Source organism: Diabrotica virgifera, chromosome 3, assembly GCF_917563875.1.
Source record: "Diabrotica virgifera virgifera chromosome 3, PGI_DIABVI_V3a".
In the NCBI taxonomy this organism is placed as follows: Eukaryota; Metazoa; Arthropoda; class Insecta; order Coleoptera; family Chrysomelidae; genus Diabrotica; species Diabrotica virgifera.
The window spans coordinates 96,348,122-96,363,575 of NC_065445.1; the positions used below are offsets into that span (position 1 = coordinate 96,348,122).

The 15,454-nt window shown below is 34.3% G+C and overlaps 1 protein-coding gene across 1 annotated transcript; it reads right to left on the minus strand.

The window, feature by feature from the left end:
- Positions 1 to 8,667: 8,667 nt before the first annotated feature.
- LOC126882541 (uracil-DNA glycosylase 1-like) lies at positions 8,668 to 15,003 on the minus strand. Its single transcript, XM_050647509.1, has 2 exons — positions 14,978 to 15,003; positions 8,668 to 9,100 (listed from the first exon to the last, which is right to left on the minus strand). The coding sequence occupies exons 1-2, from the start codon at positions 15,001 to 15,003 to the stop codon at positions 8,668 to 8,670; spliced, it is 459 nt and encodes a 152-aa protein (XP_050503466.1).
- Positions 15,004 to 15,454: the final 451 nt, after the last annotated feature.

Sequence of the window (15,454 nt, forward strand, 5' to 3'; positions counted from 1 at the left end):
TTCTTTCTTTAATTGTAAGTTCAACTTCCTTCTCTCTACCTATTCTTCTCAGTACTTCATTGTTTGTAACTCTATCTAGCCAGGAAACCCTCATAATTCTTCTATAAGTCCACATTTCAAAGGCGTTAAGTCGTCTCATTGTCTCTACATTTAACGTCCATGATTCTACTACATAGTATAGTAAACTGTGTACGTAACATTTTGTTAAGCGTACTTTAACAGCTAATGTTAAATATTTGCTACATAGGACCTTTTTCATTTTCATAAAATTAGAACGTGCTTTTTCGATTCTGACTTTGATTTCTGCAGTGTAGTCATTATTTTCTGTTATAAGTGTTCCTAGGTAAGCGTACTTTTTTACTCTTTCGATCTGCTGGCCCTCTTCTATCAAGATTTCGTTAGTATTATTGTTGTTTTTACTAATTTTCATAAACTTTGTCTTTTTGATATTAAGAGAGAGAGAGAGAGACAGTCCGTACTCCCTACTACGCCATACTATTTTACTCATGAGTGTTTCCAGGTCTTGTAAACTATCGGCTATTATTACTGTATCTACATATCTGATGTTGTTAACTAAGACGTCATTTACTCTTATGCCGACTTTTTCATCTTCCAGCGTTTCTCGCATTACCTCTTCAGAATAAGCTTTAAATGTATCCCGCATAAAGTACGTGCCTCCTAGTGGCGGGATACGGGCAACAATACATTGGCTTATAGGGCAGTCCTTACAGTAGGGATCCTGGCCTATACAGAAAAATGCAGGCGGGTGTGGGGTAATACTGCACTTTGGTTGCATTGGTGGTGTATTGGCTAAACGTGCAGGGCAGGGTATGGTGCTGATAGAAAAGGCATTCAGGCATCAAATATCCAAAAAATCTTTTCAGGCCATAATAATGAAAAGACCTTCTCCAAACGCAATAAAAACTTATACTGAAATGATGGCATCTCCTGAGGTAAAATGTTCCGGAAGTAAAATGAGCCTCCGTTCGGATCTCCGGGTGAGGACTATCTCAGGGGGAACACCATTACAGGTTAGAAAAATCAGGATAGGGTCTTGGAATATTGGTAGTCTTACAGGTAAAAGTCTGGAGTTAGTGGATGCGCTCAAACGAAGAAGAGTTCAAATTGCTTGTATTCAAGAAACTAGGTGGAAACGACAAAGGGCGAAAGAACTAGGTGATGGATATAAATTGTGGTATGTAGGGAGTAGTAACACTAGAAATGGAGTTAGTATAATTGCTGATGGTGAAATGAAAGATAACGTAGTAGAAGTTGTAAGAACGAGTGATAGAATGATGTCAGTGACATTTGTAATTGATAAAGAGGTATTGAATGTTGTGTGTGTATGCTCCTCAAACAGGCCTGGGTGAGAATGAAAGAAGAGCTTTCTATGACCAATTAGGAGACGTACTGTGTGATATTCCAGCAGAGGAGAAAGTTATAATAGGAGGTGATTTCAATGCACATGTGGGCCAAGCCAAGACAGGATATGAAACAATACATGGGGGATTAGACTTTGGAACTAGAAATGAAGCTGGAGATGACATGCTAGAATTAGCAACAGCATTGGATATGGCGATTGCTAACACATTCTTTAAAAAGAGAGAAACTCAACTTATTACCTACAAAAGTGGACAACATCAATCCCAAATAGACTACTTCATGATAAGGAAAGAAGATATACGTGAATGCAAGGACTGCAAGGTAATAGTTAGTGAGACAGTAAGCCAACAACATAAGCTGCTTGTTCTGGACATCGAAGTAAAAAGCGAAACTAAACAAAAATATCGGAGAGGACCACAAAAAATCAAGTGGTGGATGCTAAAAGATGAGAAGGAAGGTCTATTCAGGAAAAGAATAGTAGAAAAAATATGTTGGAACACGAAAGGAAGCCCTAACACAATTTGGAGAAAAATGGCCAATATTATTAGAGAGACGGCTATTAAAATACTTGGGAAAACGTCAGAAAAGAAGTTTGAGGATAAAGAGACTTGGTGGTGGTCAAATAAAGTACAAGGAAAAATAAAAGAGAAGGGAAAATTATATAAAAAGTGGCAAGAAACCAGATCGGATATAGATCTTCAAAACTATATGGTCGCCAAAAAGGAAGCGAAAGTAGCAGTAGCAAAAGCTAAAGCAGAAGCGTATTCAAACCTATACGATCAACTTGATACCAGGGAAGGCGAAGCAAAGACATATAAAATAGCCAAACAGAGAGCAAAGAAAGCAAGAGATTTTAATCAGATTAGATGTATCCGAGATGAAAATAATAAAATACTAATTCACGAAAAGGATGTCAAAAAGAGATGGAGAAAGTATTTTGACAGTTTATTAAATGAGGAATTTGACAGACAGCCTGTCGAGTTAACGGAGACAGTAACAGCAATGGTTACCAGAATAACAAACGAGGAAGTGGCTGAAGCGCTTCAAAAAATAAAGAAAGGAAAAGCAATAGGACCAGATGATATTCCTGGGGAAGTATGGAGAGCATTGGGAGAGACAGGAATAAGTTGGCTAGCAGGTCTATTTAATAGAATTATGGAAGTTGGACAAATGCCAGACGAATGGAGAAGCAGTATATTAGTACCTGTCTACAAAAACAAGGGAGACATACAACAATGCACAAACTACAGGGCTATAAAACTACTTAGCCACACCATGAAAATATGGGAGAGAGTAATTGATAGACGGATACGTGAAGAAACCGAAATATCCGATAATCAATTTGGCTTTATGCAGGGCAGATCAACAACAGATGCAATTTTCATTGTAAGGCAGCTGATGTAAAAATACAGGAATAAAGAGACCAACGCTCATATGGTATTCATTGATCTTGAGAAAGCATATGATAGAGTTCCTCGAGAGATTCTGTGGTGGGCTCTCAATAAGAAAGGAGTCCCTGGCGAATATGTAAAGATTGTGAGAGATATGTATGAGGGAGTAACGACTAGTGTTAGGACAGGTGTGGGAGAGACTGATAAATTTCAGGTGAAAGTAGGATTGCACCAAGGCTCGGTGCTTAGTCCTTATTTATTCTCATTAGTTTTGGACCAGAAAACATCGAAACTACAGGGTAGTATTCCATGGTGCCTAATGTATGCTGATGATGTAGTGTTAATAGGAAATAGTGAAAAGAGACTTAGAACAAAAACGGGAACAGTGGAGACAAGCTCTGGAGGAAAAAGGTTTAAAACTTAGTAGGACAAAAACAGAGTATTTGGAATGTTCATTTAAAGATGGAGTTACTACAAATAAAATGGTATCTTTGGATGGTGAAATGATTGTGAAAAGCAATAGTTTTAAGTACCTAGGATCGGTATTACAGAGTAATGGAGAAATAGATGGAGATCCATGCAGTAGAATTAGGGCTGGATGGATAAAGTGGAAAGAAGCAAGTGGTGTGTTGTGTGACAGAAAAATTCCAATGAAGTTGAAGGGAAAATTCTATAAAACAGCCATAAGACCGGCTATGATGCACGGAACTGAATGTTGGGCAGTGAAAAAGAAAGAGGAACAACGAATGCATGTGGCGGAAATGAGAATGCTTAGATGGATGAGTGGAGTGACAAAGAAGGATAAAATTAGAAATGAGTATATTAGGGGAAGTCTAGGTGTGGCACCAATTGATGCCAAAATGAGAGAGCATAGGTTAAGATGGTTTGGTCATGCTCAACGTCGAGATGTTAATCACCCAATACGAAGAATAGCTGAAGTGCAGATTCCTGGAAGGAGTAGGAGAGGAAGACCAAAGAAGACCTGGGGGGAGACGATAAGGCAGGACATGTTGGTAAAGGGGATTAACATTGATATGACCCAAGATAGAATTGTGTGGAGAAATGCAATTAGGGAAGCCGACCCCGCATAGGGATAAGGCAAAGAGAATGATGAATAAGCTTTAAATAATAGAGGTGATAGTATGCAGCCTTGTTTGGCTCCTCTCTTTATTTCCATTTCTTCATATGTTTCTTTTTCAATTCTTATTATTGCTCGTTGATTTTCTCTCGTTTTCTTTTAGGTTCTACTATTTAAGTTATAGGCTCTTATCGTCCCTAAAATGATCAGCAAATTTCAGCTATATCGGCTCTTAGTCTATTATATCGTTTATAAAAATGTGTACACACGTACTAACTATCCATCGACTGAAAGATGAAAATTATACACTAATCATAATTTCACTTTCGTTTATCATTTAGAGAGCTGTTTAAATATTACGTTATTAAAATTCCATGTTAATCAATCTAATGAAAATGATATTTAAGCACTCGTAAAAGTCAATATGTTCTTTTTGTCCCCAGTACACGTACACCGTTCTTTTTTGAAAATGATTAAAAAAGTCTTAAAAATTGCTTTAACTACAATTTGAAGATGTGCATTTGTAATAAGCTGACCGTTGCAAACATATAAACTAGACTTTAGTAAATTAGTTTTGTTGTTTCTTTCTCTCTGTAAGTATATTGTTTTGTTTGGCGAACTTAGTGAGATTTACTGCTTGTTACGATTTTATTTGAATTTTTTTATCACATGGTATATTCTGTATCCTAAAACCTAAAAAAGGTTTTAGGAAAAACTCCAGGCAGGTTTTAGGAAAAACTTTGGCACTAACGACCACCTAAACTGCATAAAAGAATTATATAAAAATCTGTCGAATACAACCGACCATTAGTCCTGGCTTTCGTAGACTTTCGCAAAGCATTTTATACGATAGAAACTAACAGCATAATGAGAGCGTTGGAGGAAAGTCGTATATATTATCGGTACTCCAAACTGATAGCGAACATATACAATAATGCAACCATGACCGTCGGACTACACAAAGATACCAAATCTATAAAAATCAAAAGAGGAATTAGACAGAGAGACACATTATCTCCCAAACTCTTTACGACAGTGCTTGAACATGCTTTCAAACAAATGGAGTGGGATGCCAAAGGAACAAATGTCGACGGCGAAAGGCTCTCCCACCTACGATTCGCAGACGACATAGTTCTTATAACATTCAATTTAAAAGAGATTAGAACTATCCTTACTGAGTTAGATGCCGCCTATAAGAAAGTTGGTTTAAACATAAATTTTGGAAAGACACAATACATGACAATGACAAACCTGGTACCAAGCGAAAATCCAAAAGTCGACGTCAACGAAATACCATTGGTCCATAAATATAAATACTTAGGGCATGAAATTCAAATTACCAGGGACAATCAAACTGCCGAATTACAAAGAAGGATCACCTTAGCATGGGCTGCATATGGAGCTCTATCAGACATCTTCAAGAGCAACTTGCCAAATTATTTGAAAAAGAAGACGTTCAACCAATGTATGCTTCCAGTCATGACTTACGGCGTCGAAACATTATCGTTAACTCAGGCCACAGCAACTAAACTTAGCGTGGCCCAAAGAAGAATGGAATGGTCACTACTTGGATTGACTCTCAGAGACAGGGTCAGAAACGAAGAAATCAGAAGGACAGGCGTCACAGATGTCATAGAGCGAGTAGCATAGCTGAAGTGGAATTGGGCGGGCCATGTAGCCAGAACGAAGGACGGGAGGTGGACCTAAAAAATTACAGTGTGGAGACCAAGACCAGACATAAGAAGTAGAGGTACTCGATGGACAGACGACGTCAAAATAATTGCTGGGAATTGGTTGCAGGAAGCCCAAAATTGACAAAACTGCAAGAAATTAGGGGAGGCCTATGTTCAACTTTGGATGCAGAAGGCTGGATAATGATGATATCCTGTATATCACAAACAACACTATATTCTTGTAACGAGGAAGTATAGCAATACAGTAAATCGGATTTTAAATTTAAAATAAAATACAAAATGTTTATTTGAAAAAAATTGATGCGGTCCAATGTTATAGACTCGGGTCTAGGACGTTTCATCGCCGCCGTTTCGATGCCGCCAGTTCGATGCCGATGCCGGCCGATTCATCGCCAGTCAATTAATCGCTATCTGATATATTTCCGAATTGTCGACAGTTACAATTATTAGTTATTTTTAGTATTAATTAGGAATTCTAGGAAATGCGAGATATGACGGCGATGAAATGGACTGGCGATGAACCGGCGGCATCGAAACGGCCGGCGATGAATCGGCGGCATCGAAACGTCCCATTCCGTATAGACTCTGTTTATGTGTAAAACTCATTTTTAAATATGACGCATAGAGCAATTATCTATTTTTGGAAAAACTTTAACAAATCAGCCCTATAGTGCTGAAACCACCCCAAACCCAGTAAATTTTTAACATTCGGGATCCATACTTGAAATAACCCTGAAACCAGTCAAACAATATAGTCCAGTCGGGTTAGACGAATAACAGGCCTAACCTTGCATTAGGAGCTGCCCCAAATTTTATTTTTTTTTTAATCTTTAGGGGGGTCAATAGTAGTGTAAATTTAAAATCTCGACTGAATTCCGCCATTGCGTTAGCCGCCATCTTGATTTTAAACGAGAACCATTTTTGCTCAATATCTCCGCCATTTTCAACTTTTAGACAAAAAGTATAACAACCAAAATTGTTGAAAATGTAATTTTTTATCATTTCTATTTTTACAATTTTTTCGTGCCATCGATATTTTCCGAGTTATAGCGGAAAATAGTGACAGTTACACATAAATAGAGCATAATTATTGAATTATCTCGTTTATTGTTAGTTTTACGACAAAAATGTTCCTATACAAAAATAGAGAGAATTGAATTCTACACAATTTTAGTTTCTTTCATTTTTTCGCTAAAGTTAAGATTTAGGGCAGTATGTATGCGATAATAGCGCGAGCGTAAGACCTGATTGATTTTGTAGCAATTGTTTTTGTTCAATATCTACGCCATTTTCAACTTAAATTGTTCCAAATATGATTTCCTACAATTTCTTTTTAACAATTTTTTTCATGAGGTTGATATTTTCTGAGTTAAGTGGGAAAATAGCAAAAAGTGGTGGGGGGAGCATATTTACTAAATTGAATCTTTTTTCCGAGCTGCCCCAAATTTTATAATTCTATCCTTTAGGGGAGATCAATAGTAGTGTAAGTTTAAAATCTCGACTGAATTCCGCGGTTGCCTTAGCCGCCATATTGATTTTAAAGGAGAACCGTTGTTGCTTAATATCTCCGCCATTTTCATCTTTTCGACAAAAACGGTAGGAACTAAAATTGTTGGAAACCCAATTTGCTACAATTTCTTTTCCCCAATTTTTTTATGCGATCAATATTCTCCGAGTTAAGGAGGAAAATAGTGGAAGCGGAGGGGAAGCATAATTATTGAATTGTCTCATTTATTATTAACTTTACGACATAATTGTACATAAACAAAAATAAAGAGAATTATATTTTATACAATTTTTGAAACTTCCAATGAAACACCAACCAAACTAAGTACATAAAAGACATAAATAATAACTTATATGCATTAAGTTCACTTAATTTTATTAACTAGCGGGTTTCATTAGTTGAATTTGTCTGTCGATAATTAAGTTTCATGTCAGCTAACATATTTTAATATTTCAACAATTTTTTTTTAATTTTGGACCCCGTTGGGGGGAATTTTCCCATTCCCCCCCCCTCTTAGACCCGCCACTGGTTCTCTCGAAAAATTGTAGTAAATCGTAATTGCAACAATTTCAGTCCTTACACTTTTTGTCGAAAAGTTGAAAATGGGGAAGATATTGAACAAAAACAATTGCTTTAAAATCAATCGGGTTTTACGCTCGCGCCTTTACCGCATACGTACTACCTTAAATATTGATTTTATGAAAAAACTGAAGGAGATCAAAATTGTACAAAATTTAATTCTCTTTATTTTTGTATAGATAAAAATTTGTTGTAAAAGTAATAATAAATGAGATAATTCAATAAATCAATAATTATGCTTTAACTGTCACTGTTTTTCCCCATAACTCGGAAAATATGGACCGCACGAAAAAATTACAATGAGGGAAATTATAGAAAATCGCCTTTTCAACAATTTCAGTTTCTACATTTTTTGTCGAAAACTTGAAAATGGCGGAGATATTGAGCAAAAACGGTTCTCGTTTAAAATCAAGATGGCGGCTAACGCAACGGTCAAATTCAGTCGAGATTTTAAATTTATACTACTATTGACCCCCCTAAAGATCAGAAAAATAAAATTTGGGGCAGCTCCTAATGCAAGGTCAAATGGTATCATCCCGACTGGGCTAATACAAAATTTAGGACCTGTACTTAGTTTACTAAGAAAGTTATATAGATATGCATATTACGGTATACCGCAAGTTTACTACACGCGTCTCGATTTTTAGAGTTACGCCAAATAGGAATTTAGGCCCGTGCAAAAACACCATAGTGTTTTTCCCGTGCAAAAACACCGAACGATAAGAAGTATTCACTTCAAAAGGAAATACCAAGTATGTGATTTAAAAATCTTTATTTTGTGAAAGTGTTAATAAAAATCGTTTACGTGTTTGGCTACTTTTAGAATATGTTTAATTATTGACAACTTTTATAGTTAGAAACATAAATAAATAATGATTCACATAGTTAGGAAATATTTGTTGGAGGAAGTGGACACCAATCTATAGATTCAATACCGTGTTCTACTAACCATTCATTAGCTTTTGAGAAATGCCTGCAACCCAAAAAATCGTCATACTCTTCGTATTCGTCTTCGTCTCCACCTTCGTCATTGTCTTAATTATTCATAGTGGGGAGACCGGCGAAAAGTAGTTGATTCTGGTCATACAACTCAACATATTCGGACAACTCTCTAGCTAACAATCCCCAAAACATAATTATTATATTTTTATTTATTTGTTGCAACCGTTTAATTAATTCTCCTACGATTTCGTCCCATCCTAGGTTCGCATGTGATTCATCTTTATTTGTAGGTTTTGTTAGAGCTGAATTTAAAAGAAGAACTCCTTGTTTAGCCCAGTAGTCCAGATTTCCATAATCTCTTGGAAATGGTCTAAGGTTGTTTTCACCTATATCATTTCTAACTTCTTCTAAAATAATTGCTGTTGACTGATAAATTCCCGCACCAACATCTTTACTGAACGCCAGTCCAGTAGCACCAGCATCATTTGGATCTTGGCCCACTATAATCACTTTCACTTCTTCAGGTCTACAAAATTTTGTAAAAGACCACAATTATCACTTTTTGGAAACGAGTCTTTCATAACAAGTGCTATGTTATCTAGTGGGTCACCAAATAGTCTCCGAATCACAATTTTTTGGATCTGAGTGCCAAAAAAACCCTTCCCAGTAGAGGTTTCCATGAGTCAGGTATACCATTATTATTAAATATCACAGGATATTGTTGAACAAAATACTCAAAATTAGCCATGCTTTCGCAACGTTACTATGTTGACAATAAAACTTGATTAAACTTCACGATTGCATAGTAATCTAATCTGTTAATAAATTATCTATTAATCTAATGTTCTCTGAACTCCTTCAGATTATCAGAAATACAAAGATAGTATAATGTATAGAGATGTTCAAAATTATGGAATAAATTCATTTTTTCGAGAATAGGCCACTTTGGGAAAAAATCCGTAGACAGTTAGATTTTTATTTTTAAATTATGATTTTTTGACATATATGCCATAATAATGACGTCATCCATTTGGGCGTGATGACGTAATCGATGATTTTTTAAATGGGAATAGGGGTCGTGTGGTAGTTCATTTAAAGGTTATTCAATTGTCTATTCAGTAATATAAAGAGTAACATCATTATTTATACCGGGTGGCCAAAAAATAATGATTAACTTAAATTAATTGACGCAAAAAGAAGAATACATGTATTTTATTTAACTCAAAATATGTATATTGTATTGCTGTCAGAAAATACGAAAAAAATGTTTATTTAATAAATTAACATTGATTTTCGCTTAAATTAAATATCAAACAGTCACCCGCCTGCCTCTTGGCAGATTGGCAATGTTTATCTGTCAAATAAACATTTTATCTATTTTCTGACAGTCGTAAAATGTATTTTGAGTTAAATAACTTACATAAATTTTTCTTTTTGCCACATTTAATTCAATTCAAAAAAATTTTTTGCCACCCTGTATAAATAATGATGGTAATGTTTATATTACTGAATGGGGAATTGAATGACCTTTCAAATAAGATACCACACGACCCATATTTAAATTTAAAAAAATCATCGATTACTTACGTCATCACGCCCAAATAGATGACGTCACATTTATGGCATATATGTAAAAAATCATAGTTCAAAAATAAAAATCGACCTGTATCGGGATTTTTCTCCAAAGTGGGCTATTCTTAGTAGGTATATCATTATTTAATATTTCAATCAACGGTCGTACTTATCATAGTATGTGCCCCAACATGCCATATAATTTAAACAAAAATTTTGATTTAAAGTTTTCAGTTATAAATAAAAATACCTGATAAAATTTATATAAATTGTTTATTTTTATTATACACATAATCCACATTTAATTCATTCTAAAAATACATTATATTTAAGGAGAAGGTATTTTACAGATTCTTTCTTTTAAAAATATATAAATCAAATGTTTTAGTACTTTAGTTTGGCGTAAACGTGAGTCACTTGCGTTTTCGGTAAAGTTTAATTAAGTTTATTTTTGTTTTTATTGACGCATACGAATATAAAATAAATATAGATATCCAGTTTTGGGTAATTTTATTTCTAGAAAATAATACGTAATGAAGAGTAATTAAGAATTTATAAATAAAACTTGTTATATTGTAATATAATATATCGCCTAGTGTGAACAATAGTGGCGAAACTCAAAAATTACCGTTTTTTAGTTAAGTCCATCAATCGACATCTAAATATGCCCTCTTTTATGTGCAATATCGGCTAACAATTATTTAATTTCCTCATTACTAGAGGGCGCCTACAAGTCTTTATGGTATTGTGAATTTGTCAAATATTTTGATGCATTAACGACGAAAGCACATCAAACTTTATATCAATACTGGCGAATCTGTAATTACGCCGTCCCTACATGTATTTGAAATATTAGATATTTTATTAAAGATAGTAGTACAATGTGCAATAGTGGCGAATGAGCACTTTTGTCTGTGTGGTCGTTTTTGCTTTTGTGTTTTTTTTATAAAACTTCTTACAGAGAAACTCAGTTTCAATCGTTGTTAGGTACTTAGAAATAGCAAATCAAGAAAGCGTCTATCCACTTTGGATCAGTATTGTTTAATTCCACACTATCGAGAACCAATATTCATTTCTAAAAAGAAGTCTTACAAAATAAATCAATTCCTTCTACCCACAATAATTTCTTTAGTAGTTTGAAATACGAAACATACGTGAGTGAAATGATGAATTTAATTTTACTATTCATAGTTCTTTTGCTTACTTTTTATCTTTTATCATGTTTATCGTTTTCATAATTATTACTTAAGATCTTATTTTGTTATTTTTCTGTTGTACTTTAGTTTCATTTTGCGCATAAGTGTTGTGTACAATAAAATATTTTATTTGATGCGTTTAATTTATTTTTAAAAGTAAATTTTTTAATTATTTAAAACAGAAACTAAACTGTTGTAGTATAGTAGTATTAAAGTATAGTGGCGAAACATCAAATTAAACATCTTCGATAATGCAATAATGGCGTAACGCAGAAAAAAAAATCAAAAATAAATACAATATCCATCTTTTCTTCAAATAAAATTACTTCTACTAATTGGTTTACATATCTAGAAAGCACATTATTAGAAAAATTTTGCAAAATAATTACCCATAAGTCAGTTATACTATTTAGCAGTTTCATCAAAACTTCAAATACGATTATCTCTAAATGTTCATTTTGAAGTTTCGTCACTATTGTTCTCACCAGGCGATATTAGGTCTGGCATGAAAAAAAAGTTGATTAACAGCAAGCTGAAAATTTGTTAATAGCTTAAGGGTGTCTAGGCGGATAAACTTTGATATATGGAAACACTGGAACAGGGGCAGTTTTAATTTATTGTGGAACAGGTTAAAAATTTGGAACGGTCAGACCACGAAAACGGCACATTTATTTTATCCGATAGAATAGACTTAAACTCTCAGAACAGAGATTAAACTCTCATGCAAAAATTAGACTGCTATTTATCACCTGTCATAATTCATGTCATTTGACATATTCTACATGTTCCACTCATTAAAACGCCTTGATGTCGTTTGTATTTCCCTCATTTGTTTTAGCTTTTGCTGTTGAGTCTTTCATTGTCATTCTAGTTAGTCTTATTAATTTTGGCGGTATCTCCATTTTTTTCATTTACTTTAATAATTGTTGTCTGTATATGCTGTCGAAGGCCTGTTGGAAGTCGATGAATAGTATGTGTAATTCTATGTCATGTTCATTGTTCATAGCTTTTTTCAGTTGTTTGTCTTAGGACGTGTATTGCATCTATTGTTGATCTTCCTTTTCTAAAGCCCCGTTGGTATGGTCCTATAATTTTTTCTGTGTATTGATTTAGTCGGTTTCTTATATATAATTGTGGTCAATATCTTATACGTTTTGTATTTAGTAGCATAATTGTTCTGTAGTTGCAGCACTTAGTTGGATCTCCTTTCTTAGAGATTGGTGCGATATGTCCATTTTTCCATTCTATGGGCATGCTTTCGTCCTTCCAAATTGTAACCATTAACTGTGCATTCGCTTCGTGAGCTCCTCTCCTCCGTTGATGATCAGTTCGTTGTTGATTTCATCTGGCCCTGGCGTTTTGTTTACTTTTAGTTGTTTTAGTACCTCCATGAATTCCTGATAAGTAGGTGTAATGTCGAAGCGAAGATCGGTGGGATATGCGCATTTTATCAATGAAATTCGATATTTTTAAGATATTCTAGAATCCGCTATAGATAAAATGTTTTAACAACCTATTACTCATTCAGAATTACTCGACGGATATTAGTACAGTTAAAATAATTAGGATGATAACCGGACAATGCTGAATTAATGAGTGAAATTAAAGTTTTTTTACTTTGATGACAAAAAAGCAAGCCCATTAGCAGAACCCAATTAAAAATTATTTTGCACATCATATCTGAAACATTATTTGGTTGAAAAATCTCATTTTTGTTGGCAAAGAAATATATTAATTTTATTTGTTTGGACTAAATTACAGTTGTGTTTATCTTAAAAAGGATATGTTACTATCAACATTAACAAAGTGTTGCCGAACTAAATTTTGTTATTTTGGTGTAAATTTTTTCCACGGATCTCCGAGGGTACAATACCTTCTTCTTCATCTCTGTTATCTCTTATATCCTCATCCTCTGAATCTGCCTTGTTGTTGTTTTTGTATAGGTTCGTGAAATGTTTTTCCCAATCTTTTTTGTTTATTTTTGTGACAGTTTTTTTTTGGTGTTGTATTGTTGTTTTATGTATTCGATCAATTTCTTGTTGTCTTTATTATTCGATTCTAATTCTTGCATGTGTTCAGAGATCCATGTGTTGTTCTTTCTTCTATAGAGTTTCAATGCTTCTTGTTTTTCTTTTCTATATTGGTCTAGTTGTTCCTGTTCGGCACTCTGTAGCCATTTGTTTCTTGCGAGGTGCTTTAGTTGACTTTTTGGTGACATTCGTCATCAAACCATTCTTTCGATTCTTTGTTTTTTTGGAATCCTATTATTTTTTCTGCTATCTCTATTATGCTGTTCTTAATGTTTTTCCATTCTTCTTCTATTTCTATGTTCTCGTACCTACCCAGTTTCTGTTCCAGTTGTTTTGTATATTGTTGCTTTTTTTCTTGCGTTTTCAGTTTGGCTATATTCCTTTTCCTTCTTTTTCTTTCCTTATGATCATTTGCTTTGATTATTTTCATCTTAAGTTTTGCTATCAACAATATGTGATCGGTGTCCGCATTTGCCCCTCTATATGACCTTACGTCTTGTACTATTTGTGTCCACTTTTTCGAAATTAGAATATGATCTATTTGGTTTCCATCCTTTCTTCCTGGTATCATCCATGTTATTTTGTGTTCTTTTTTATGTTTATGCCTAGTACTAACTATATATGTGTTTGTTGCTGCTGCTAGGTTGCAGATTTTTCCTCCATTATCGTTCGTAGTGTCATGAATGGTTTCTTTGCCCGCTACATTACGATTATAGTCCTCCTTTCCGATCTTTGCGTTGAAGTCACCCAATATTATTAATATATCATTCCTCGGAATATTTTCACAGGTTTCTTCCAGGATGTCGTAGAATTCTGCTTTATCTTCTTGGCTTGCTTCTTCCGTGGGTGCATAGCAATTGACTATCGAGATATTGGCTTGTTTATTTTCTATTCTTATGTAAGATATCCTTCCATTAACTGCTTTGAATTCTATCACTTTTTCCCTCATTTTTTTGTTCACCATAAATACCGTACCATTGGTTCCCTGTTTGTTTTCTCCCGCATAGTATATGCTAAAGTTTTTCTTCTCAATTTTTCCTTCTTTCTTCCATCGTATTTCCTGTAGGGCTAGGATTTCTAGTTCGTATATTTTCATTTCAAGGGCTACTTCTTGCATCTTACCTACTGCTAGCATAGTTCTAATATTTCAAGATCCCATTCTAATGGGTTTCGTTCTTTTCTTCTTATTGAGATTCTTTCTTTCTTTTGTGTGCGTTATTTTGTTTTCGTTAACCGTTTGCATTGCCGAGTCTGTTTCCAGTTGTACTATCTTTTGATTTTTATCAGCTAGTTTTTTGGGAATGTTTCTACTTTACCGTCTTTTCTCCATCTCCATTTTTCATTACCATCCACGGTTAATCCATTGTAGTCCCTTTTAACATTTCCCCCATGTCTCTTAATTCCTTACACTTTGCTCCTATTTCCTTCTGAATATTTCTTTCTAAGACTGTCATACCTTGGCTTATGAAAATCTTCTCCCCTTTGATATGTCTCAATTTACTTTTCTTCTTCATCACCTTATTTTTTTCTTCTATACTTTTCATTTTCAATAGACAGGTTCTGTCTCCCAGTTTAACTGCTTTCTCTATTTTTGTGTTCTCTTACAAGTGCTGTTTGATGAAGTTTGTCATTTTTTTCTTTTAGTGCAGCTTCATCATTCGTATCTATTTTTAGACCCGTTACAGTCGAACCCGCTTATTAGAATACCGGTTATAGGAATATCCCGGTTTAAGGATTAGAAATACGAGGTCCCGAAACGTTTTTACTAAGCACCAATGATCGGTTATTAGAATATCCCTGTTATAAGAATACTTTTGCTTGGCACGAAGGCTATTCCAATAAGCGGGTTCGACTGTATTACTAGGTTATTTTGCCTTATTTCTTTTTCACACCGTTCTACCCTAATTTCCAAAATATTTAGCTTTTTCTTTGTTTCCTCGAGTTCTGTCTTTACCTTATTGTTTTCTTTCTTTAATTCTAGTATTTCATCTCTAAAACCTTGTTTTCTTCCCTCGTTTGTCTAATTTCATTCAAAACTTCTTTCAGTAGGCTATTTGTTGTTTCTTGTTCTGTGTCCATTGT

What these genes read in the sequence shown, in the direction of transcription:
- LOC126882541 (XM_050647509.1), bottom strand. Translation starts at nt 15,003, where the DNA reads ATGACAAACTTCATCAAACAGCACTT. An exon ending in AACTTCATCAAACAGCACTT is followed by an intron (nt 9,101 to 14,977) that starts GTAAGAGAACAC and finishes AAAATTTTGTAG; the next exon opens with ACCTGAAGAAGTGAAAGTGA.